Raw genomic sequence first — 23,554 nt, forward strand, 5'->3', positions numbered from 1 at the left:
ATTTGGTGATCATTTACTAAATTGTCGAATACAATTGACTAAAACAGCTGGTACCTACCATTGTATTTTTAGACTTTATTTTTCTAGTGTTAAGTTGATATTTTTGGTTACAAAACTAAGGGTATCAAAGAATTTTATGGTGGTCATTGTATTTATCCCCATTGTTTTTTTCTGGAAATTGTTCACTTTGTTTGTTGATTTCTGAAATATCATGTAAGTACCTAGCATGTTATTTTATTGTTCTTGTCGATTTGTAAAATCCATGAAATTAAAATCAGTAAATCAGAATCTCAGATCAATTCTTTGATCTCAGATCAGGGGCCCGATTCTTCTAATTTTACTCAAGCAACATACGATTCATGTTCGACTGCGATCCAATCCCGATTACGATTGAAGCGTATGTGGCATTCCGCAATTTTTTCTTTGAAATAAACGTTTTTATCCTTTTCTGTCATTCAATAATGAATCATTTTGTCTGCAAATGATTGACGATTGCAAAATGATTGTACAGCAAACTACCGTATAGACCAAAATCACCAAAATAGCAGACCAATCGCACACCAATCAAATGTCAATCGAATACGATTGGTCTTTTATTAGTAACATGTTAATGGATTTTTATTGCTGACTGTACAATTGATTTATATTTCTAAAGAAAACGGGTACCTAGGTAGAGGTCATAATGAGTTAAAACACACCGTTAATCAGAAATGCAAGTTTATTACTTTAAAAGCATATAGTCTCCACGTTAAAAATCACTGTAGGATCCCTCTCACACATCATTCAAACATCGCAAGAATATTATGTATGAAGTATAATTGCGAACAAAATATAAGTTCACGTGAAGGCGGCGCGGCACGAGTCGCCGCGAGAGCGCGCTGCTATACATACATAGCATTATTACAAAATAAACTCTATATATACATCTAGATACAATTCAATATAAATAATTTACCTCGTTCTCTCATTCCCAAGCATTGCGTGAGAAGCTGTCATTGCTTATCGTTAACTGAATTTTAGCGGTGTAGTAAAGACAACATTACAAAGTGTTCAAGCGTTTCCCCGCGCTAGAGGCGCTTCCCGCCACCGTGTCGCCGGCATTAGGCGCCACATTCGTATTCAAGTTAAAATTTTGACAAGTTAAAAATATATTAGCCGTAGGGTCGTAGCGACTACTAGCAGGCAATTGACTACATAAAATATAATACGAAGCGGCCGGTCGGCGTGCGGAGCAGGCGGCGAGTGGCTCTTACTATTCCTATCTGTAGCGCCAGACAGCCTGTAACGTGGTGATACCTCCATAACGGCCATTGACGTACGTCACGAAGCTGCTATATGGCCTACCAGGGGTCTGATTCTGCTAATGCCGCGGCCACACATTGGAGATAGGTACTTGCACCAACGTAACGTTTTGCGCCCAATGCACCCATGTGTGTACCGGTACTATGGCGCAAAGAGCTGGGGCCCGATTCTCCTAATTTTACTTAACCCCTCTGCTCGACAAGATTTTGACATATGACTTTACCGTTGATTCGGCGGGATATTTTGAATCGCGACATGGAAGTCAAAAATTGGTACTAACTTTCAACACATGAATTCTAAGTCCGAAATGCCTGATCAGAAGTATTTTAACTATAACTTTAGAGCTCACTTATTTGACAACAGCGTGCAAAGGTCAAATGGGGTCAGTTAATTCAGAAAAAGATAATAATTACGGTGTTTTTAAGTCTATCGAAAAGTTAGGCATTTCAAATTTGGTGAAAACTTACCAACAAATAATCGCATCACTTTCTTAAACACAACACAAACGTCATATGTATAACATTTTCAATCCGTTGCAATACATTATGTGCACTTATTTATGTTCAATAACTAAAAAATCAGCACATAAAATACACAATAAAAATGAACAATTTACAAGATCAAAGTCACAGACAAGAAGAGTTTGGAATGGAGTATTTTTTTTTTTCAATCAGCGTTGTGCATTCGATACCTAAATCGGATATTTATTATAAATAATCGAATACCAATTTTATATATACCTATTTTTTAATAGCAACTTATTTCAATTTTATTTATTAATTTGAAATTATAGGTTCAATTTGTTTTTGTTGTTAAGAAAAAAGATATTTAAGTTTTATGAAAGTTTTTAGCATTAAATTTTTATATGTATTATTTATTTTGGTGTTGCGTCATTCGTAATAATTTTTAACTTAAATTGAATTTTTATTACCTGTTACGGAATTTTAATTTATTCTTATATTATTTCTCAACAATTCTAAGATTTTTGTTTCGGCGGAGGGTAAGCCTGGTGTTCTGAAATATAATGCAATTTGTAACTACCAAAGTAATGTTCTTATTTGATGATGAGAAACAATAATAATAGGTAATTGATTGATTTTAAAGTCACCAAATATTTTTAACCGAATCCCAAAAAGGAGGTGGTTCTCAATTTGGATGTTTGTTTTTGGTCGAAGGGCTATATTCCCCATATTTGTTAATAGGTCCAGGATCTGATGATGGAAACCTTGAGAAATCGAGGGCAACTCTCGAAAATTGTAAGCATAGATAAGGTTATAACTTGACACTCAGATGTATGTCTGATAACACTATGAAACAGTAAAGGTTTGGAGCTGACCTGATGATGGAGACCAGAGAAGGTCGAGGGAACTCGACAACCGAACTTCTCTCGTCTCCATCTCCTTCACTGTTGCAGAGGCCTCGTAAATACGAATAATATAAGCACAAACACGAGAAAGTTTAAATATTCAGTTGTCGAGTTCCCTCGACCTTCACTGCTCTCCATCATCAGGTCAGCTCAAAGCCTTCACTGTTGAATAGTGCTACCAGGCAAACACCTGAGTGATAAGATTTCAACCTATGTATTTCTGCAACTTTCGAAAGTCGCCCTCGATTTCTCAAGGTTCCATCATCAGATCCTGACCTGATGGGTCGAATTGAGAACCTCCGCTTTTTGGGAAGTCGGTTAAAAATAAGTCGGCGGCGGCCATCTTTCCATCTTGGAGCAGCTTTCGATGAACAGCGAACTATTTGCCCTTTCAAACAATAAACTCGTCATAAAATTTTGCGCACTCGTCATAAAACTACACCTAACTACGGCTCTCGTCAAATAGCTTTGCCGCTCAGTTAAAAAGTTGGAAGTAACGAATCGCCATTAAGTTTGGCAGGTCTACAGGAATCCTGCACATAAAACACCCGAAGAAATAAATAAGTCTTCATTTGCTGTCTTCAGAAACCCTAAAAACCGAAGATTTTTTTTATTCCGGCTACAACGTATTTTCTACCACTGATTTTCTAGCATTTTTTTCAAAATAAGTTAAGTCATTTTACTTTTCCTAATTTATTTTCAGATTATGGTAAGTATACAAAAGTGCAATTTAGTAATATTATAATATCGATTTAAATTATTAAATCGATTCTTTATTTTAACGATTCGGATCATTCGATGCAAAACTTCTATCACCGTCGCCATCTTGTCTATGCGTCTTCAAATTTAAAAAAACAACTAATGTAAACAAACATGGCGAGTTCGATCAGAATTCCCGGTAATTACGATTGGATTTTAAAAAGGTATATTTCTAACGGGATGCTAAATATGAAAGGTTTGAATGCGTAAAAATAATTTAAATTTATTTAGTTATTTTATTTAGTACTCACAAATGTGGTTTGATTGGAAAGAAAATAAATATGAGCGTAAATAATTAGGAAAGTGTATGACTGATTCTTAGACCCCAATTGGGGTCTAAACCGAGCTTACGGTGACATTGATGTTCAGACCCCGATTGGGGTCCGCTACGGATTTGACGGTTAAGTGACATATTCACATTCGACTGCGATCCAATCACGACTCGATTAAGATTGCATACGGTGGCATTCCGATATTTTTTCTTTGAAATAAACGTTTTTATCCTTTTCTGTCATTCAATAATGAATCATTTTGTCTGCAAAGGATTAACGATTGCAATATGATTGTAGAGCAAACTACCGTATAGACCAAAATCACCAAAATAGCAGACTAATGGCAAACCAATCGAATGTCGTTAAAACTGTTATTGCGATTCGATTTCTATTCGATTTTGACATTATTAACTTAGGAGAATCGGGCCTCTGGTCTATTTCCATTGTTTGGTTACAAAGTTGGAATTGACGCAAATACAGATATAGAGCAGTAGTTTGATCATTTCAAGTTATAGCCATATTGGACGCAAAGTTGAATCCAATGAGTGGCCAAAGTAACATTAGCAGAATCGAGCCCCTGACGGACTCGATCCTTCGGCAACTTATGTTAAACTTGACTATTTATTAAGTATACATAATTTATGTACAACATTCATGTAGGTCACAAGATATTTAAAAAATAAATAGAATATAACATAATCTGAGACTGTTTTAGCACTTATAACATTTTGTTGTAGTTATTAGTAAAATAGCTATATTGTAAAATGATTGTTGGAAATATAGTATAGTTTGCGCTAAAGCTGCCGAAACATAATGTTAGAGAATTGTGATAACTAGGCTACGTAGACAGCACGTCTACTGCGACTGCGTATGGTAACAAATTAGGCATATCGTATGTAGGTAAGCTATCTACTCTTATGCATACCTTATTATTTATACATAACAACTCGTACATAAGCCATCGAAATGCTTAATATAAACAATAAAATACTTTGAATATAGTTTCATCAATGCATGTTGCAACCAAATATAATATCTGTCTAGAATAATATTAAAAACAACGATGTAACTAGAGCGCGGCGCGGGCGCGATGACGTCACAGCGCTCGTGACGTCACCGCGCTCCGCCGCGGCACTCACACACACACACACACACTCGCACGCTCGCTGCGCAGCGCAGTGGCAGACAGCGCAGTGGCAGACAGCGCAGTGCGCAGCGAGCGGGTATTATGACTTCACTCGTGTTCTGATCAGTAAGCGATGCATTACGATAGAAGCACGCTTCGTCGCAGGCACACCTCGCTCGCTCGTCCGATACCCACCAAAGCTACACTTATAGCTACCGATGACATAGCGAAGTCGTCGTCTATGTCCCAACTTAAATTCTAAATCAAAATATTTATCTTACATATCATAATATATTTGGTTCTCACTAAATTAAAATGAATACCACGCGCCCACACTAAATCACAATATATAATAATAATATATAGGTATCTGTATATCTCAGTAATAAACAAGGCAGCGGTCGGAGAGCGCCCCGCGCAACTTAACATTTATATTATTATGTAAACGTTTTAATATCATCTGTATGATGGAACGGTGTGCGCTCGCACACAATGGCAAATGAAGTCGGTCGGTGTCGGCGGCTCTAGAAGAGTCTCGCGCGGCGCTTGAGCTCGTTGCGGCGCCACTGCGGCAGGCGGTAGAAGTCCTGCCGCCCGATCTGCAGGATGGCCTCGAACTCCGCGTCGGACAGATGCCGCTGCAACACGATGGGGTGGGCGGTGAGTCGGCTCGCTCGGTGCCGGGAGTGCAGCACAGCGACACAGCGGTACATACCTCGAGGTTGAGGCGGTCGACGTCGGGCGGCAGGCGGTAGTTGGTGATGAGCAGGGTAGGGGTAGAGCTTGGCGGGCTCGTGCAGCAGGTGCGAGGTGGCCATGTTGGCAGCGAGCGCGCGCGCCGGCGCGCGGGTAGGCCGCGCTGCCGCCGCGCACCGCCACGCCGCCGTCCGTCGTCTGCGCGCCCACAACAACACTCTACACACATGTATACCGACTACTTCTAAAACAGTACGCACATTGCGAAAATATTTTATGTCTTAACTATCCACACTTAAAGGTTTTCTATCTAATACAATCCTTAATCTCTTTCTTGAACACGCTATCTGAGGGACTACTGATCCGATTTGAAAAATCCGCTTTATTGCAGAACTTTCACGGGTGCGGGTGAAACCGCTGGCTGAAACTAGTTATAATCACTACATAGTACAAAACAAAGTCGCTTTTTCTGCCCCTATGTCCCTTTGTACGCTCAAATCTTCAAAACTACGCAACCGATTTTTATGCGGTTATTATTAATAGATAGAGTGATTAAAAAGAAAGGTTTATACGTGTAAAAACATACATTAAATAGTGGGATAATACTGTTATCACGAGCGAAGCCGGAGCGGGTCGCTAGTATATAAAAAAGTGACTCTGTCTTTCACGACTATTGATGCAATTTAAATGAAATTTGGTCCACAGATAGTCAGGAGTAGAGCAGGGTGCAGGAAGAAGTTCCATCGAGACAGCAGTTGATGATGTACTCACCACAGCACTTCGATCCACGTCAGTGATGGAGCCGGCAGATACTGAAACACACGAGCGATGAGCATCCAGCAGTACGCAGGCGACACGCTACTCACGTGTCTGTAGAATCTCGATATTGGCGCCCCTCCTCCCAGCCACGAACGTTTGTACAGGAGGCCATACAAGCGTTTTCGTGTATAGGAGGCCACTAACGCGAATTAAGGCGGAAACACACTTACGTGTCGTGTTCTGACGCGCCAGAAGCCTTCGGTTTCATACATGTTATATGGTTAGAGACCTACATATTTGTCTGTCGTCGTGTCTCAACACGTGTAGTTAAATGTATGAAACCGATAACGTCAGGCGCTTCACGACACGCCACGACACGTAAGTGTATTTCCGCTTTTACTCTTTCATATAAATTGTGAAATGCCCACATGCGGGAATGGGTTCGGAAACTTAAATGGGTTTGTAGTGACAGGATCATAATTGCCAGGAACGCCGTTCTATAAAGAAAGATAACTTGTATTGAGATAGTTCGTTCCTGGCCGCAAGAGCGTGCCATCATGTACCGCGGCGCCAACATCGAGGTTCTACCTGTCTAAAGAAGTATTTCTATAAGATGAATTCAACTATCAGCACCTTGTTTTGTATTACTTCTCTCGTAAGAAAAAGGGTAAGTACTATCTTTGCTATGATTATTCTTAAAAGCCTTTTATGAGGAATACACAAAAATAGTAATAGCGTAAAAGCAACATAAAAGTATATGCAAATCGAAACTTTTTAATACTTTACGTTTACAAGTTAAATTAATCCGTGGCAGCAAATAAATGGATATGAGGTAATTTTTGATTCTTCATTCTAAAACTTTCAAAATTGATGATATAACATTGAACAGTGTTGCGATTGCTACTTTTTTTATGATATCGAGTTAGTTATGATTGGCATGGGAAAACTAAGTGAGCAGTATAGGAATGCGGACAGCCGGCGTGGCATGAGGCGCGAGGCGCGAGGCGGAGCGAGGCGCTACTTACTGCACAGGTCCGTCCGCACTGCGCGCACAACACACAACCACACGTCAGTTACACGGCGCCGCAGCTCACCACTATATCGCTACACCAAGCCCACGCATGTTCCACACACACAACTATTTTGAATTACCCGAGTGGACAAAATTGACGTGGGCGAGTTGACGAATAAATCGTTAACATGTACATTTGGTTAGCAAGTACTGACTGAGGAGTTCCAATAGTTGCACAACATGTATTGTGAAGAAAACTATAGTGCATCCATGTGCCCGGCCCAAGGTCTGCAATAGACATAGGACCCTTGGTCTGTGACGTGGACGAGTGAGACTCGATGTTTGTCCACAAGTACTAGCCAATGTATAGGGCTGTTGTAGTGTCAAGTAAACAGGTATTAGTAGAGGTGTGGGGGGTGAGATTACATAAACATTATCGTAGTTAGCGACTGGCGGTAGACGCGGGCGCTGGCTCCCGCATCGCGTGCACGCTGCACGGCGGGGAGACAGCGCCGCCGCCGCGCACTACTTACTGTCTGACTTGCCGCTGCTGAAGTCCGTGCTATGCGTCTTGTCGCCCATGCCGCTGAATGTGAAGTCTCCCTGAGGAACACACATACACACCGTCAGACAATCTTAATGGAACATGTGCGCAGCACACCACTACAAGCCTGCACACTCGCAACGTGTGTATTACGTGACGTAGTCAGTGGCAAGTGAAGCAAGCAAGTCTCCTAGTAGTTCAAACTGTTGTTCAACGAAGTAAGGAACTTCAAACAAGGAATACTTGAGTGGGGACACCCGTGCTGGGTGTGCCTTACAAACTAAACATTATAAATGCAAACCAAATTGCAAACCAAATTAACTAGCATTAACCAATGACCAAAAAAAAATAACTGAATTTGTGTAGGATTTAAAAAAAGTAGATCGTTAAAAAATATATTTTAACAAAATAATGACTCGTATGTTTTGTGCAGTAGCAGTATATAAATTATAATTTGTATAACAGGTATACATACCCTGTACTCGCAAAGTGTGGCTTCGCGTTAGTGGCAGTTCATCTAATGATCTTCACTTGTCAATTGTGTGGAATGTACAATGTTTTGTTTAAAGGTTGAGGCTTGTTTCAGCCGTCAAGTGATTTCGATACAACATTAATAAATCTCTAAGAATGAACACGCAGACGCTTGTTCTCGCTATTCTGTGTAAACTGGCATCTCGTGTTCACCAGAATCGCTGTCACTCATCGAAACACAAATAGAGAGTTGCTGCCTAATTAATAAATGACCTATGTAGTTTATCAGTTGTGTTGGAAACCATAACACAAGCTAAGCAAAAATTGCTTACCTTAGGACTAACCGACCGTAGAGGTATTGCAATATTTATTTAGCTGTTATGAATGTGGTCGGAAAGCGAACTAAAGCAAGCTGCTATCTTGAAAAATCACTTTTGATGAGATTTCTTTCTTAATATTACCTATTAAATGAAGTATTCAGATTATGTGCAGTAAGAAGTATTTATTATAATAAATAGTAACACGAAATAATTAAAAATTGATGAAATCATGTCGGGATATATTTAAAGTCAGTGATTTAAATAGCGAAATGATCTTTAGCGGATAATTATCTTCAAAACCACGAGGGTAGCATTTAATGGCAGCTGGTCGCAACTCTCTTTATGTAGGTATTTGAAGGGAATCTATGAGTAGTGACAGCGATTGGTATCGGCTGTGTGTGTGTGTGCGGGTACTCACGGCGGTGGAGGAGAGGTGTGCGAGCGCGGCGCCAGTCCGTAGCCGGGGCGCGGCGCCGCCCGCAGCGACGACACCACTGCAACATGCGCGCTGTACCGCCTGCCGCCTACCTGCCTACTGCCTGCTGTGTGTGTGTGTGTGGTGGTGGCGGCGGGAGCGCGGCGGGCAGCGTGCTGGAGCGCAGGCCGGAGCCGGGCCGCGACACTACGCACAACGCTAGCTAGCACGCACACCGCGCCAAGCCGCGCCGCACGCTAACACGACACTACGCCGCAGCGCTACCGAGCCTTTTATCATTGGCCTTGTCATCTTCGCTATTATATATTCTATTTCATTGTACACAAACCCGAAGAATGCGGTGATAGAATTAATTGAATCAAAATTAAAGCAGTGACCAGTGGGTACCGCAAAGTAAATACAATTGAATAGTATCACAAATAGTGTCGTAGTATCGTGTTAGGGTGCGGTACGTCGGCGCACATGACAACAGTAACAACATTGAGTGCGACGAGGCGCAGCGGAGCTTCGGCTCCGGCACGTCCACTGCGCCACGTCAACAACACGGTGCACTCACACGTGCTCAGCTAATGTATGCTTCGCTCACAGTAACGACATCGATCATCAGAGCCGTCCGTGTGAGTGCACTCGACATGCACCATGCATCGAGACACGCAACATAACATACAGCAGGGACTAACGTCGGGGGCACATCCATCCGATATGGTTGAAAGTTCACAAACATTGACATTCATTAAATTCAGGTGCATCAGGGCACTTATCTTAGCCTTCACAATCGGAGGCATCGGATTGATGTGCTCACACAACGATACAGAATATATAGGGGCGTACAAAACGAAGTACATATAAGTGATTACATAAGGGCATGCCACAGAGGCCGTTGCGGTAGATTCGCCACTGACATACAGTGTAGGCGTCAACTGCACATGTGTAAGTGTGTATCACCGCTGCTACTGTGGCGATACTCACAATCTAAATATATAAAACTCAAAGGTGACTGACTGACTGACTGACTGACTGACATAGTGATCTATCAACGCACAGCTGAAACCACTGGACGGATCGGGCTGAAATTTGGCATGCAGGTAGATGTTATGACGTAGGCATCCGCTAAGAAAGGATTTTGATCAATTCTACCCAAGGATAAAATAGGGATGAAAGTTTGTATGAAACTTTGTCAATTTTAAACCGATCGGACTGAGACTTTGCATGCATAAAGCTACTATGGCGTAGGCAACCCTTAAGAAAGGATTTTGATAAATTCCATCCCTAAGGGGATAAAATAGGGGATGAAAGTTTGTATACTTTTTAACGCGAGCGAAGCCGCGGGCAAAAGCTAGTACTTAAATAATCGTAAAAAGCTTAACTCTTAACACATATCAAAAGCGAGAACATAAGTAGAGAAGTGACATGAACATAGGTAAATGCGGATATGTTAGTGTTTGTTCAGCACCAAAGCAACACACATGATGACAACTCTACCCTGCGACGACCATGCATGTTACACTGAAATTATCTTTCTAGCGACATTGCAAGCTTATGGAAGACTAGCTCTTTCCCGCGGTTTTACCCGCATCCCGTAGAAATAACTAACCCGGTGATAGTGTAGCTTCCCAATTGTGAGATTTATATTATATCGGTTCAGTAGTTTCGAAACCGCAAGGTTACAAACAAACAAATCAGTTTACAACGGTATAATGCAGTGGTAACCAGGAATCATTCTTGTCAACTTATAAGGTATATGAGCAGAGCATAAGTGAACTAGAAAGTGTCGCGTTGGTGTCAGTCCTAGGCAGTGCACAGTGCGACAGAGACGCAGCTGGTGATGGACAAGCGCCTTTAACAAGCTGTTTTTGACACTCTGCATATTAGCTCAAAACCATAATTGTGATTATGACAAATTGAAATTTTTTGAAACTGGTAACCTTTTGTCTCAGAAAAAAGCTCAAAACTGATAGAAACAGAAGTGCTCATACTGACAGATTTCCTAATGTTTTTTTTGTACATGAGACAATCAATAAATTGTATTTGTAGTTGATTATTATTGAGTACTTAATAGTAGTTATGAAATGCAAGTATTGTATGTGTAGCAGGTTTAGTAAGAAGCGGGAGATGCAGCAGAAGCTCACGGTGGCTCGCCACTCGTGCGCCACGCGTCGACACACTCGCATCGCAACTGTTCTACTTCACCGACATCGACCATGCTGAGTTTGATTTAGTGTTGCTATTGTAAGACAAACCACAAAACATCGGGAATTCATAGTTATGTAACTGAACTGTTACTTTTTGTAAGTACATACGTAACTTTATGTGACGTGGCAAAAACGTTTCACTTGTTCATAAAATTATTTACAATCTCTTTTTAATTAGGTATGGGAGATTGATATTCTAAATGGGTAGTAGAGTAAATGTGCGTCGAAGTCGAGTTGTCGATGCGCGAGTGTGTGGGCGCGGGTAGTGGCGGCGGCAGCGGTCAGGCACACAGCACTCACCTGCGGCGGCGCCGGCTCATCCCGCGCCGCGCGACGACAAGCCTGCCCTGCCCGCTCGCGACCTACGCGCCAAGCTCTCTACTCAGCCGGCACCACACTAGCAACTGTGTGTGACGCCGGACGGTATCTTACTTGCAAGCGAGACAGAGCTGCGGTACCATAACATACTCACCCTCGTCTGTGTAGTACGTGTACGTGTGTACTGCAACAGACTGAAAGTTAGCACCGTGCGAGCGACACGTCACAAGAGTGGGCAGTGGCAGGCCTTGTCGGTCGGACAGCGGCGCGAGCACGCAGTCGATGACGTGAGCTAGTAGTGTTAGCGAGCCGAGTCGTGTGTGGTTAGTGACAGTGTTAGTAGCCGGCAGTAGGCGACAGTAGGGGCAGTCCGGGGCTTGGCGACACCCGCGACACCTTGCCAGCCGGTGTGCCGACATTTTATTGCTGGTACTTATGATTATATTTCTTGGTAATTATGTACATTTTTATGCAGTTTATGGGCCCGAGGCTGGCGAGGTATCCGCGCGGCGCGGCGCTAGTGGCACCGAACGTACGGCCGGCAGTGACGCGCGTACGTTCGGTGCGCATACAGAGGGAACTAAGGATTAGACACATTAATGAAAGTCATTAGCCTAGTGGGCGCGTAGTGGCATGGGCGGCGTGCTCACCGTTGTACGTGGGTATGCGCGTGGGAGGCGTGGTTGTGCTCGTGCTCGTCGGGCCGCGCGTCCAGCGAGCGCGACGGCGACGCGCCCACGGGCGACGAGTAGCGCAGGCGCGGCAGCGGCTCGCGCGACGCCGACGGCGTCCTGCGGCACCACCGGGCAGTTAGCACCACGCACTCCACGAGGGCGTGTAGCGAGGGCGACCTCGCGACACTTTATATATGTACAATGCCCGTGACCAAAACGATCAGTTACGAGTGAACTAAGGGGACATACATTCTTTGATTTTTGGTAAAAAATGGGTGGCTTGTAAGGAAAGCGTATAAGGGCACTAGCATTTTGACACTTTTTTAAGGAAATTTTCCGTTATGACATCTCCGTTAAGCATTATTTCTCCATAGACACAAGCACATCACTCTACCGACACAGTAAGTTAACGTGTCTTGCGAGCCACGGAGGAACTTATGTGAGTCTCACCTGCTCGCGTTCCTGGGGTCGAGGTTCTGTTTCTTCCACTGCTGGAGCTTCTCTCGCTCCTTGACTTCTTTCAGGAATACCTGGAACAGTGAACAGTTGCAGTTGTTGACTCCATTAGCACACATGAATGCAGTATGTAGTGTCGTTACAACGAGGGCGGCGGTACCTGCGCGATGCCGGTCTCGATCTTGGCGAGCTCGTGCTCCTCGCGGCGCAGCTTGGGGTCGACGTCGGCGCCGTTGAGCTTGCCGTTGACGGCGGCGTCGGGCTCGTCGTCGCTGTCGGGCACGCCGCGGTAGGTGTCGGACCAGCGGCGGCGGCGCTCTCGGGTAGGTGCGGGGAAGTCGTCGCGCTCGATCTTGGGCTTGGTGCCGGGCGGCGGCTTGTAGGCGGCGGGGTAGTGCGACAGCTCGATGGGCTCCTCGTTGTTCATGCGCGGGGACTTGGGGCGCGGCGTCTCGGCGCGCATGGAGTCCACGAGCGCGCGCATGGCGGGGCGCGAGGACGCCTTGCTGGCGGCGCGGCTGGAGGCGCGGCTGGCGGCGGACGGCGGCCGGTGGAAGTGCGGCGACGCGGGCGCGCGGTCGTAGGGCTGCAGCGGCCGCCGCAGGTACGAGGGCTCGCTCGTGAGGTACGAGTACGTGGTGATGCGGTGCGGCGAGCACGCGCCCGCGTCGCGGTACTCGCGCAGCACCAGCCCCGGCGACACCGCGCGGTACCCGTACTGCAACACGCCATGCCCACTCACAACACGACGCACGACTTTGTGCTGCCATACTCACACGCTTCGTTTTTAGCAAATCTTTAATAATAAAATTCATTTTCTCAAATTGTCCCGTCAATAAATTTGTATCTCACTTTGGCCCGTAAGATACTACAAATACCAGTTTTCAATAAACTTGAGAAAATTAAATTAAAGAAAAGTTCTACTTTGGTTACCTAATGTGAAGATTTAGCATATAAATGCGTAACAGCAGCACAACTAGTCAACACATTCACATGCGCAGGCGCCGAGCGACACCGAATGCGACGACGCGACGTGACAAGTGAATTACAAATAATAACAAACGTGTAAATGTGTCAACTGAATTAAAATATGTATGCCCTTGAAGTCAACATAATAAATCAGATTAATTTCGTCATTATTGCAAAAAACTGAAATTTTGACTTTGTTTCATAAAACAGTGTAGCGGCACCGGTTAGACATTCGAGAGCACACCTTAAAAAATAATAAAAAAAAATGTGACGGACCTTCCTGGTCAAGCTACTGTAGGGGCTGCAGTAGGAACCGTTGACGCTGGGCGTGCGCGAGCGCAGCGAGAACTGCCGACAACAAGCCGCGTCAGACGCTCGCACGAGCCACGCGAGCCACTCGCACGAGCCGCTCGCACGAGCCGCCCGCACGAGCCGCGCGAGCCACTCGCACGAGCCAAGCGCGCGTGCGAGCTGCCCGCCACGAGTGCACACGACTAGGCGCTACATTCGCGATATTCCACGCTTCTCTACGCGTAAATGTTGTTCTGACGCCTTGCCGCCCGGTACGAACACCCGTGCACTTGTGTTTTAAATATATGACAAGTAAACAAGGCCTAATTACTAATGTCAAAATATTCTAATTCACAAAAACTACTATATTACAAATGAATGCATTTTTAACAAAAAAAAAATGCTATTGTATTTAAGAAATAAAATTAAAGCATAATGTGGGTGCTCTATGTTCGCATCTAGTCGTGTATACTGTGGCACATGACACATTTTACAAAACATCAAGACACTACGGCACTGAAAAAATAAAAAAAAATATTAAATAAAAGCTTAACAATATAAAAAGCAAGCTTATTGCTGCAGAAACAAGTGCTGGTCGGTCAGAACATTAGCTGTGGTTGTAAAGTATCTCGCAACATGTGGCCAGCCGCGCTGCTCACATCACACTTCTCATTATGTTGCGCAACATATTGTATACGGCATCGATAGGTGTCGCCACCAACCCTGGCCAGGGTCGGGCTGCTGAGCGCTTGTTTAAACACAACATACGGACGACTATATACACAATTATAATTAAAACCACTACTATTTGAATTTATAGCAGAATTAAGCTGAGCTAAACTACAATAAACATGCAGTCGAAACAATGTCGATATTACATAATTGATTAGATGACGAGGTGGATAGTATACCTGCAGGTCGGTGGAGGCGCGGTCGGCGGCGGGCTCGAGGTCGGGCTCGTGCGGCGCGGGCCCGCAGCGCGGGTGCCAGATGGCGGCGCCCTGCAGGAACATCTCCTCGCCGTCGCCGAACGGGTCGCCGCACTTGCTGCAGCGCGCGCACGTGGGGTGGAAGTGGTGGTTCTCGCCGGCCTGCGCACGACACGCCATATCAACACATCACAATATTATAATCAACCAAGAATATTCATAGCGTTCCTTGGTTTTGTTTACCTCCAATAACATTTTATTTGTCCCATTAATTGACTTTGTCCCAAATATTTATTTCCCCGTTACAAACACCTACATGAAACGTCACAATTTGTTTGCGTTGTATATGGTAGTAATTTTTGCCGTTAAGTTGTACGAAGCTTATAGTTGCATGTCCCGTGCTGTGACGCGCGAGCGCATGCGTGACGCGCGCCACGTCACGTGACGTCACGCGCTCGCTCGCTATTGTTGTTATCATTGGGTTATGTAACGAGTGAATCACTCGCTTCCTGCAGGATACAGTTATCTTCACATAATGGGACGATCGATATTCATATGGATGAGACGAGGCCACCTGTTCGTTCACCGTTGCTGATAGTTGCGTACCTGCAGCACCTTCCCGGAGATGTACCGCTGGCAGTAGGCGCAGCGCACGCCGAAGAGGCGCTGGTAGTCGCGCTCGCAGTAGGGCACGCCGTCGCGGCCCATGTACTCGCCCTGCAGCACGGCGCCGCACTCGCCGCACGCGAAGCACCACGTGTGCCACTGCCTGCAACACCACCCACGCCTCACTCACAGCGTCCGCGCCACAGTGCCCACTCACCCCGAGCGCCGCCTCACCTGTCCAGCGCCACCAGCGCCTGGCCCTCCGACAGCTCCTGCCCGCATCCCGCACACTCTGCAGTCAGGACAAAGCATTGTTTACTACCAACTCTACATATACACGAGTGATCCCATCAGGTGTACTAGACGAGAGGTGGTAATGTTCGACGGCGTGACAGCGCGTCAATGTCACGGCGTGGGTCAAGGTCAAGGATCAACGAATTTGCAAGTTTGTGCGACAGCAGAGAAAGTAGAAAGCATTTTGTAAAACTCATACATATTTAGGTGGTTTGGCACAGAATAGTAATGTACATACCGTTCTGGTCGTGCGGCGTGGCGGTGTCTCCGCGCGAGACGGGCGAGTGCGGCGCGGCGGGCTGCGGCGGCGCGGCGCGCGCCGTCTGCCGCTGCGGCGCCGCCACGCAGCTGGAGCACACCACCTCGGCGCCGGTGTACGTGACCTTCTCGCCCGAGGGGAAGGCTCGCTTGCAGCGCGCGCACGTGAAGCACTTCTGGTGGTAGGTGTTGCCGAGCGCCGACACCACCTCGCCCTCCACGTACAGGTCGCAGGCGGCGCAGCGCGTGCCGAACGCGCGCTGGTAGTCGTGCGGGCAGTAGTAGTGGCCGTCCTTGCAGAAGAAGCCGCCGCGCGCCAGCGACGCGGCGCACGTGCGGCACGTGAAGCACGCCGTGTGGAAGTACTTGTCGGACACGCGCAGCACCTCGCCGCTGCACTTGCCGCCGCACGACGCGCACACCACCTTGCCTGCAACACGCCACCACAACGCTCAACATCGCTCGCTCACATATACCTATACAGACCATTACAACTATTATGCCTCTCTACAATTTACACACCCAGAATAAGTTCCTTGGACGTGAGAATACGTTACTTCACTACACAGTTGAGACGTGTTAGTGTAATGGCTCACAAAGTGGCCATAGAGCGGTAGGGCTTCCCCAATTTACATGAAACCGCCATTACGTTTAATTCAATTAATTAACCCTGGTCGCAGCGTGTCCACATTATCATAACGACTGCGATCCGACGCACTCCGCTCAACTCATTCAAATCAAATAGAGCCATTCAATTAGTTGTTGAATAAATCGATGCGGCGTAAGCCAAACAACCGCAGAAGTATTAATAGGTAAACGTTTTTACTAAATGTGTGAGAAATATATATTATTTGAAAAATACCGATCAGAAGGCTAAGCTCCTGTTATAATTTTACCTCTATTTCCAGTGAGTCTGGGCTAGGTGTTTGTCTAGCAGGTAAATGGAGACTCACACAGAAGTCTGAACATCATCCTCCGAGCCTTTTTCTCAATCATGTTGGGGTCGGCTTCCAGTCTAACCGGATTCAGCTGAGTACCAGTGCTTTACAAGAAGCGACTGCCTATCTGACCTCCTCAACCCAGTAACCCGGGCAACCCGATACCCCTTGGTTAGACTGGTGTCAGACTTACTGGCTTCTGACTACCCGTAACGACTGCCAAGGATGTTCAATGACAGCCGGGACCTACAGTTTAACGTGCCATCCGAAACACAGCCAATGGTGTCTAAGATATACAGAAGTCTGAACATTACCATTTAATTGTATGTTTGATATGAGTTTTTTACAGGCGAAATACTGGGTAATACTTAGTATCGTGGCAGTATTACATTTTAGAAACAAACTGGACTCTGTTAAGTGTAGTCGATAAAACGCTTTAATATAAAGCGATTGTAAATAGTGAGTTGGGGTCAAGTGATGATTAGTGCGGGGCAGCGCGAGCCGCGCGCACACGCGCATACATTGCGGAGATAGACAACCCACAGCAGCCGCCTTTCATAAAGGAATCCTGTTACAAAATAAAACGGCATACAACACACGAATTTCTACTAGCTACAGAAAGGTTTGATTGCGATTACTGTTTAGCAAACAGAAAATACTTAACGATGACAGTGATCGTAAACACACCGCCCGAACAGACTGCATCAGCACACGACGAGTGGGAGAGCTCGGAGCGTGCTCGGGGTATTGTAGTATTTCAAAACTCGGTGTAACGCTAGGGGCGCAGTCGTGCACTGGCCGCTATAACAATGGCCCACATGCGAGGGGCTTTCCTATTTATTAGCGACAGATGTAATCCTTGTACGGTGTACATGGCTGAGAATGACTCCAATGTTCAACCCCATTTTGTATTGAGTATAATGCTCCATATGATGAGAATTAGGTAATACAAACTGGGGTGTCTCTATAAATATCCACGAAAATTAAAATCCGGCCAAGTAGAAGTCCAAGTCGCACACTTGGGATTGGGATGGGTTTAATCCAGTTTATTGTACGGGAACTACAAATATTTTATTATAGTTTAACAGTACTTGTTGTTACACGGCAACAGAAATACAGCAAGTGTGCAAACGTGACGGGAATGCAACGTCGCCCGCAGTAGTTTGCTGGAGGGTGTCACGCAATGGTGTCGCCTCGACGCGCGGGGAGCGCCCGCGCGCAGTCGCACGCGCATCACTCGCTAATCAATGCTATGCAGTGTTAGCTAGTCGAGAGCGGCCTGCTGTCTCAACTGTACACCATTCAGGCTTCATATGCAGCGAACATTCATCGCGCAAAATGCTGAATGTTAGGTACTTTGATAACTCGACTGGAGTATAACGTCGACAATATAATAGTTTCAACACTCATGGTATGGATTATAAATAAAGAGTAGGTTTTGGGCGTATGTATAGAAGCGCGTTATGGCGCGAGTCACGAGACGAGCGGGCGCGCCGCACGAGACGTGCTATGGCGAGCCGGTGACACTACACCTCCACTTATAGGGCAATGTGCTCCACCCAAACAAACTCTACGAAACCCATACATGAGTCAAGCAGAAAGTTTGTTATACCAATCAGTGATGACTGGCGGATTTACCATATGCCCACAACCCCAATATACTAAATGTTTGTCGGCTGGATCCGCTCCTGATCTCAATCGTTTAGGCACTTAATGTTAAAAGAGCTCCTGTAAGGCAGTCTTTACAAAGGATAGAGCTGACGAGTGATTGTTAGACAACATGTGGCAAAAGCAGCCCGTGCGCGCTGATGTCACGAGCCCCGCTATGTGGCACAAGGATCTATTCGCACGCGCTCGACTAACTGACACCAGCTCCGCTTACATACTGCACCCACGCCACTCACAACCACACAATAATCTATGATTATACTAACATATTGCTTATTATGCTGCATACTCAACATTTTATAGCTTTAGGATATCCTAAGTAAGATGTACAACTAGAAATGTGCTAAGATCGATAGATTCGGTACATATGGCTTAGCAGATACGAACAGAGCACTAATTAACGTAACATGTGCAGTGAACACTCGCAGCAGTGTGAGCACGAGCGGGCGCATGTGCAGCGCATTAGGGTCGCTCGTGCGCGCGCGCTGTACTCCGCCAGTCGACTGGACGCACTGCTTCCTGACCATCATGACTGTTGGGGATAAGGATATCTCGGCAAATCACTTGCCAGTCCAACACATTTTATCGAAATCACATAGGATTTAAATCCTTACTAATATTATAAATCGGAAAGTGAGTTTGTTTGTTTGTTTGTTTGTTCCGCTTTCACGCCGTAACTACTGAACCGATTGCTTTGAAATTTTGCAGACGTAAAGTTAGAAGTCCGGATTAAATAATAGGGTACTTTTTATCCCGAAAAAAATAGATATTCCCGAGGGAAAACAAAAATATTGTTTGCTTGATGGATGGATTGTAGATGGCGCTGTGTGTCCTGTGGAGTTTTTAAATTCTTTGGAATTATCTGGGGTGCCTTCTCATAAATTAAAACTAAAAGTAGGTGTTCCGGTGATGCTCATGCGTAATCTCGATGCCCCTAGACTGTGTAATGGTACCAGGCTGCGTGTCACTCAGCTTGGGCGGAACATTATTACAGCCACTATTTTAACTGGCGTAGCAAAGGGTGAAAGTGTACTCATTCCTCGGATTCCGATTATTCCAACAGACCTCCCATTTCAATTTAAAAGACTACAATTTCCTATAAGGGTTTCATTTGCAATGACCATTAATAAAGCACAAGGCCAAACTCTAAGGGTTGCTGGAGTACACTTAGAAAACATTGTTTTCGCATGGTCAGCTCTATGTAGCGTGTTCCCGGGTTTCCAGTGCCCAAAATCTGCATGTTTTTGCTCCACAAGGGAAAACATATAATATAGTGTACCATTCAGTTTTGGTTTAACAACTAATCGTATCCAGCGTTACATCGCGCTTCTTAGATTTTTCCGTGGGAATGAGAAGTTTTCTTATCGTTGTGATTTATACCGCAATATAACCGAATTCCACGCGGGCGAAGCCGCGGGCGGAAAGCTAGTAAATAATAAATCTTTATTAGGCAGTCCCAAGTTTACAATAATATTTTACAATGACATCCGCACTAGGCAAAGCCTGTATCGCGGCTATCAACAATACGATTTCCTTAAGGACTAATGAGATCAAAAGAAAAAACTAATACAAGACTTAAGTAATTATAACAAAAGGACTGTGTGTGTGTGTGTGTGTATGTGTGGGTGGGTGGGCGTGTATTTACGCTAATACATTCAATGTTTTTGGATGAATAAATATATACACCTAAATAAAACTATACACAGATACGGTCTAGAATGGAGGAAACAATCTATTTTTGAGATGTCTTAATGAATGCCAGCAGTCGCTACGCTACGGCTCGTACGTACGAAAGTGAAAGATAAGCGACATGAAAGAGCATCAAATAAAAGCGGAACGAGATAACTCGGCGCAGATCTAGAGCCATTAACCGAGTGAACAGCCACGTATAGGCAAAAGCGTTTAGCTGGAATTCCGTGTAGTTGGCGCGGTAAATATAGCGGGTGTTGGCGCGGCGCCAGCGGCTGGAGCGCCTTGCGTAGGGCGCTCTATTGAGATAGGTTATCATGGCGGCGGCGCGCGCTAATTTGTGACCAGGAATGCGGCGAGACGTAGCGCCATCGCCGACCGCCGCCAGTCGCTGCACACAAGCTACCCGATATTATGTCGGAACACACACAAAATAAGGGAAAGATTCACGCAGTCATTTGAGAATTAGGCAAGAAATAATCACTTCTTAAGAGCAGAAAGTATAAATCCAGGTGTTTTGGGACAGTTTGGAACAGGAAAGTCATAAGTTGCAGTCACAGGCCCACTGGCGTAACTCTATTAGTGAACTAGTCAAATCAATGTGAAAAGTGACAAGTCATTGATAGTGAAGGCGCCAGTGGGAGTGATCCCTATTCGTGTGTGAAACGGCGCGGGCAGGGCGCGGTGTGCCGCTGCTAATGTACTCGATTAACCTTAATGTGCCCTGTGATTGTCGTGACCTACTGTTTATACATCGCCTTAACAACTGTTATACTACTCAACCAACATTCCAGTTAATTCATCGCCCATAAAGCTTGTGATCGTCATCGGTGCTCCAGGGAAAATCCCTCAATAAGGATGTGAACTCTGGGAGTCGTTGCGTCGTACTGGTTTCCTATCTTGCCTTTGGTTTATTCACGTCTCAAATTTCTCTTTTTTTAACCAGCTAAACATTTCTTATGATAGATTATAACGATATAAATTCTTCGAAAGATTATAACGAGGGCAAACAAGACATCGCCATAATACTATCGCCATAATCTAAGAATATATAAATAAATAAATAAAATAATACAAAACTCCCCAGGCAGTTCTAAATCAATGACTCAATTGGCACCGAACCAGTTTAATTAAAAATATGGGAATTTTATTTGTCGATTCCAATAGGTTAATTCAATTAGATGGCAACACGGATAGGCGCCCGCCTATGCTGGCTGGCGGGCGCGGACCATTATGACGAACTCGCATACGGCGAGGTGTGACCGCGGACGAACTACGCCCAGTTCACTACTCCACTGTCAATCAATACACCCATCTAACAAAAAGTAGAGCACTTTAATGACTTTCTTGGTAAAACGTCGTACTCGGGCACTATTTTTTTTTAAGTTCGTATTCAAAAGTGTTTATATTCCTCCATGTTCATCAGCCAAAAACTGCTAGGTTCATCATGAGCATTGTTTTTGCAAGAGATACAAAAACAGTCTGACGGCCATAGCTCGAGCACGAACGAACACCGTGAGTCACGCCACAACGTTCGATACGTACGATGAGTTGAGCATAGACACTGGAAAGCTGGGCTGTGCCAGTCTGCTTCAAAAGTTGACGACCATTGCAGCGATACCCACTACAGCTGATTATTGAAACTGGAAAATTAGCTGGAAAGTGAGAGATTTCGTCGTCGGTGTGATGCTTCGACCAGTGGTGACGTAACAGCGCTCTCGTGCAATACGTGCCACTGCACATTTCAACACGCGCCGTGCCGGTGCCGCGGACATACATAACTCCGATACCACACTATTTACTCAAGCTAATTCCACACACTCAGACCAAAATGTGGTACTCGGATTCCCTAGAATAGAGTGTGTCACAGCAATTGCTCAATGTAAGTAATGACATGCGCAGTACAGTACACATGAGCAGTGTTGCAACGGCGCGAGTCTCCCGGGGCCTGTCGTGCGCCGCAATCCCCCGGACGCGGCATTGTGTCGCACTGCTCCGCCGGGACCGCCACACCAGCACGAGCTCTGCACTCACCGCACTAGACATTCGTAAGCACCACTAAATCAAATCGTTTATTTTGCAATCAATTTGGGAGTGTCAAAATAACTGAGTTACGAAAACATCCGATGAAATTAGTAAAGGCAAGACAATGAGACAAGTCGATCGAACTACAATAGGCAAATGTCGATCACAGGATTTTAATGCCCGTTTCATTCATTTCTACGTAAGTATAATCATCGGCAAAGATATTGAGCCCTGACCTTCGCCTGCGCAGAAGCCATTTATTGGTTTATTGCCTTATGTGTACAGTGCGGAAAGCGAACCCCACTCTTCCGCCGAGAGCTATATCTACATGATTATTTAGTTAACCCGACTCAACTGAGACAAATCAGAAGAACAGTACATTGTGTGACAGATAAGCGAAGCCTATATCCCGTGACCCGATGTCGCAGTGTTGACACAGGGCACTTGATTAGCTGCCTGATAACAAGCTCTGTAGCCTGTTGTAACTGTAGCAAGTCTAGTGCACGCAGCCTCACAGATAGCCACATCAATTGATTTACAATAAAATGCAATCACCTCTGATACAAACATCAAACACAAGATAACCGTTGTTGTGATTCACATCAGCATCCTACAATCAGTACACGACAAGAAACTTGATACTAAATGTACAAGTCACGTCGTGTAGGCGAAGGTTTTATTCGAATTAGGTTCTGTAAAAGGATAGCGTTAGAAGAAATCTAGACAGCCGGTGCACGAATGATGTCACTTTATACGCATGGCTTTATTTGTCGGCCGTTGAAAAGGTTGAATCGTTTTAAGTCCTCATATTTTGAGAATACTGCAGAATCTGTTGGTAATTGTTTAGCGACGTACATAGTGGCAGCCGACAGAGGTGAGACGAGTGCGCAGCTCCTCGAGCTGAGCTCATCAGCGAGCGAATTACTTCAAATGATAGATATTAGCGCGCACGAGGTTTTTGTTCCAACTCATTACTGGCATGCAAATACCTTGTTACAGTAATTTCTAGTATTACTCACAATTACATTCCGGATGTATTTCGTTGAATACCACAAGAACAAAAGCTATTTATAATGAGTACGCTCGCGTTCTTACGTCGGCCCCAAAATCGAACGTTTGTATTATGATAATGACCGCCTGATCTTTTCTTTATTACTAACAATAAACCAGATTACAGATTGTAA

General features: G+C 45.0%; 1 protein-coding gene across 1 annotated transcript in view; it reads right to left on the minus strand.

The window, feature by feature from the left end:
- Nucleotides 1-700: 700 nt before the first annotated feature.
- The window catches only part of LOC110380782 (actin-binding LIM protein 2), a 44,622-nt gene continuing 21,768 nt past the window's right edge, over nucleotides 701-23,554 (minus strand). Inside the window, 15 exon segments of the mRNA XM_021340888.3 lie at nucleotides 701-5,463; nucleotides 5,541-5,595; nucleotides 5,597-5,662; nucleotides 5,664-5,719; nucleotides 6,293-6,333; nucleotides 7,826-7,895; nucleotides 9,046-9,121; nucleotides 12,224-12,364; nucleotides 12,698-12,777; nucleotides 12,864-13,421; nucleotides 13,949-14,020; nucleotides 14,875-15,054; nucleotides 15,499-15,661; nucleotides 15,733-15,790; nucleotides 16,031-16,480. Coding sequence (XP_021196563.2) covers nucleotides 5,350-5,463; nucleotides 5,541-5,595; nucleotides 5,597-5,662; nucleotides 5,664-5,719; nucleotides 6,293-6,333; nucleotides 7,826-7,895; nucleotides 9,046-9,121; nucleotides 12,224-12,364; nucleotides 12,698-12,777; nucleotides 12,864-13,421; nucleotides 13,949-14,020; nucleotides 14,875-15,054; nucleotides 15,499-15,661; nucleotides 15,733-15,790; nucleotides 16,031-16,480 — 2,180 coding nt within the window. The 3' untranslated portion in view covers nucleotides 701-5,349.

The sequence above is a fragment of the Helicoverpa armigera genome, chromosome 21 (assembly GCF_030705265.1).
Source record: "Helicoverpa armigera isolate CAAS_96S chromosome 21, ASM3070526v1, whole genome shotgun sequence".
Classification (NCBI taxonomy): domain Eukaryota; kingdom Metazoa; phylum Arthropoda; class Insecta; order Lepidoptera; family Noctuidae; genus Helicoverpa; species Helicoverpa armigera.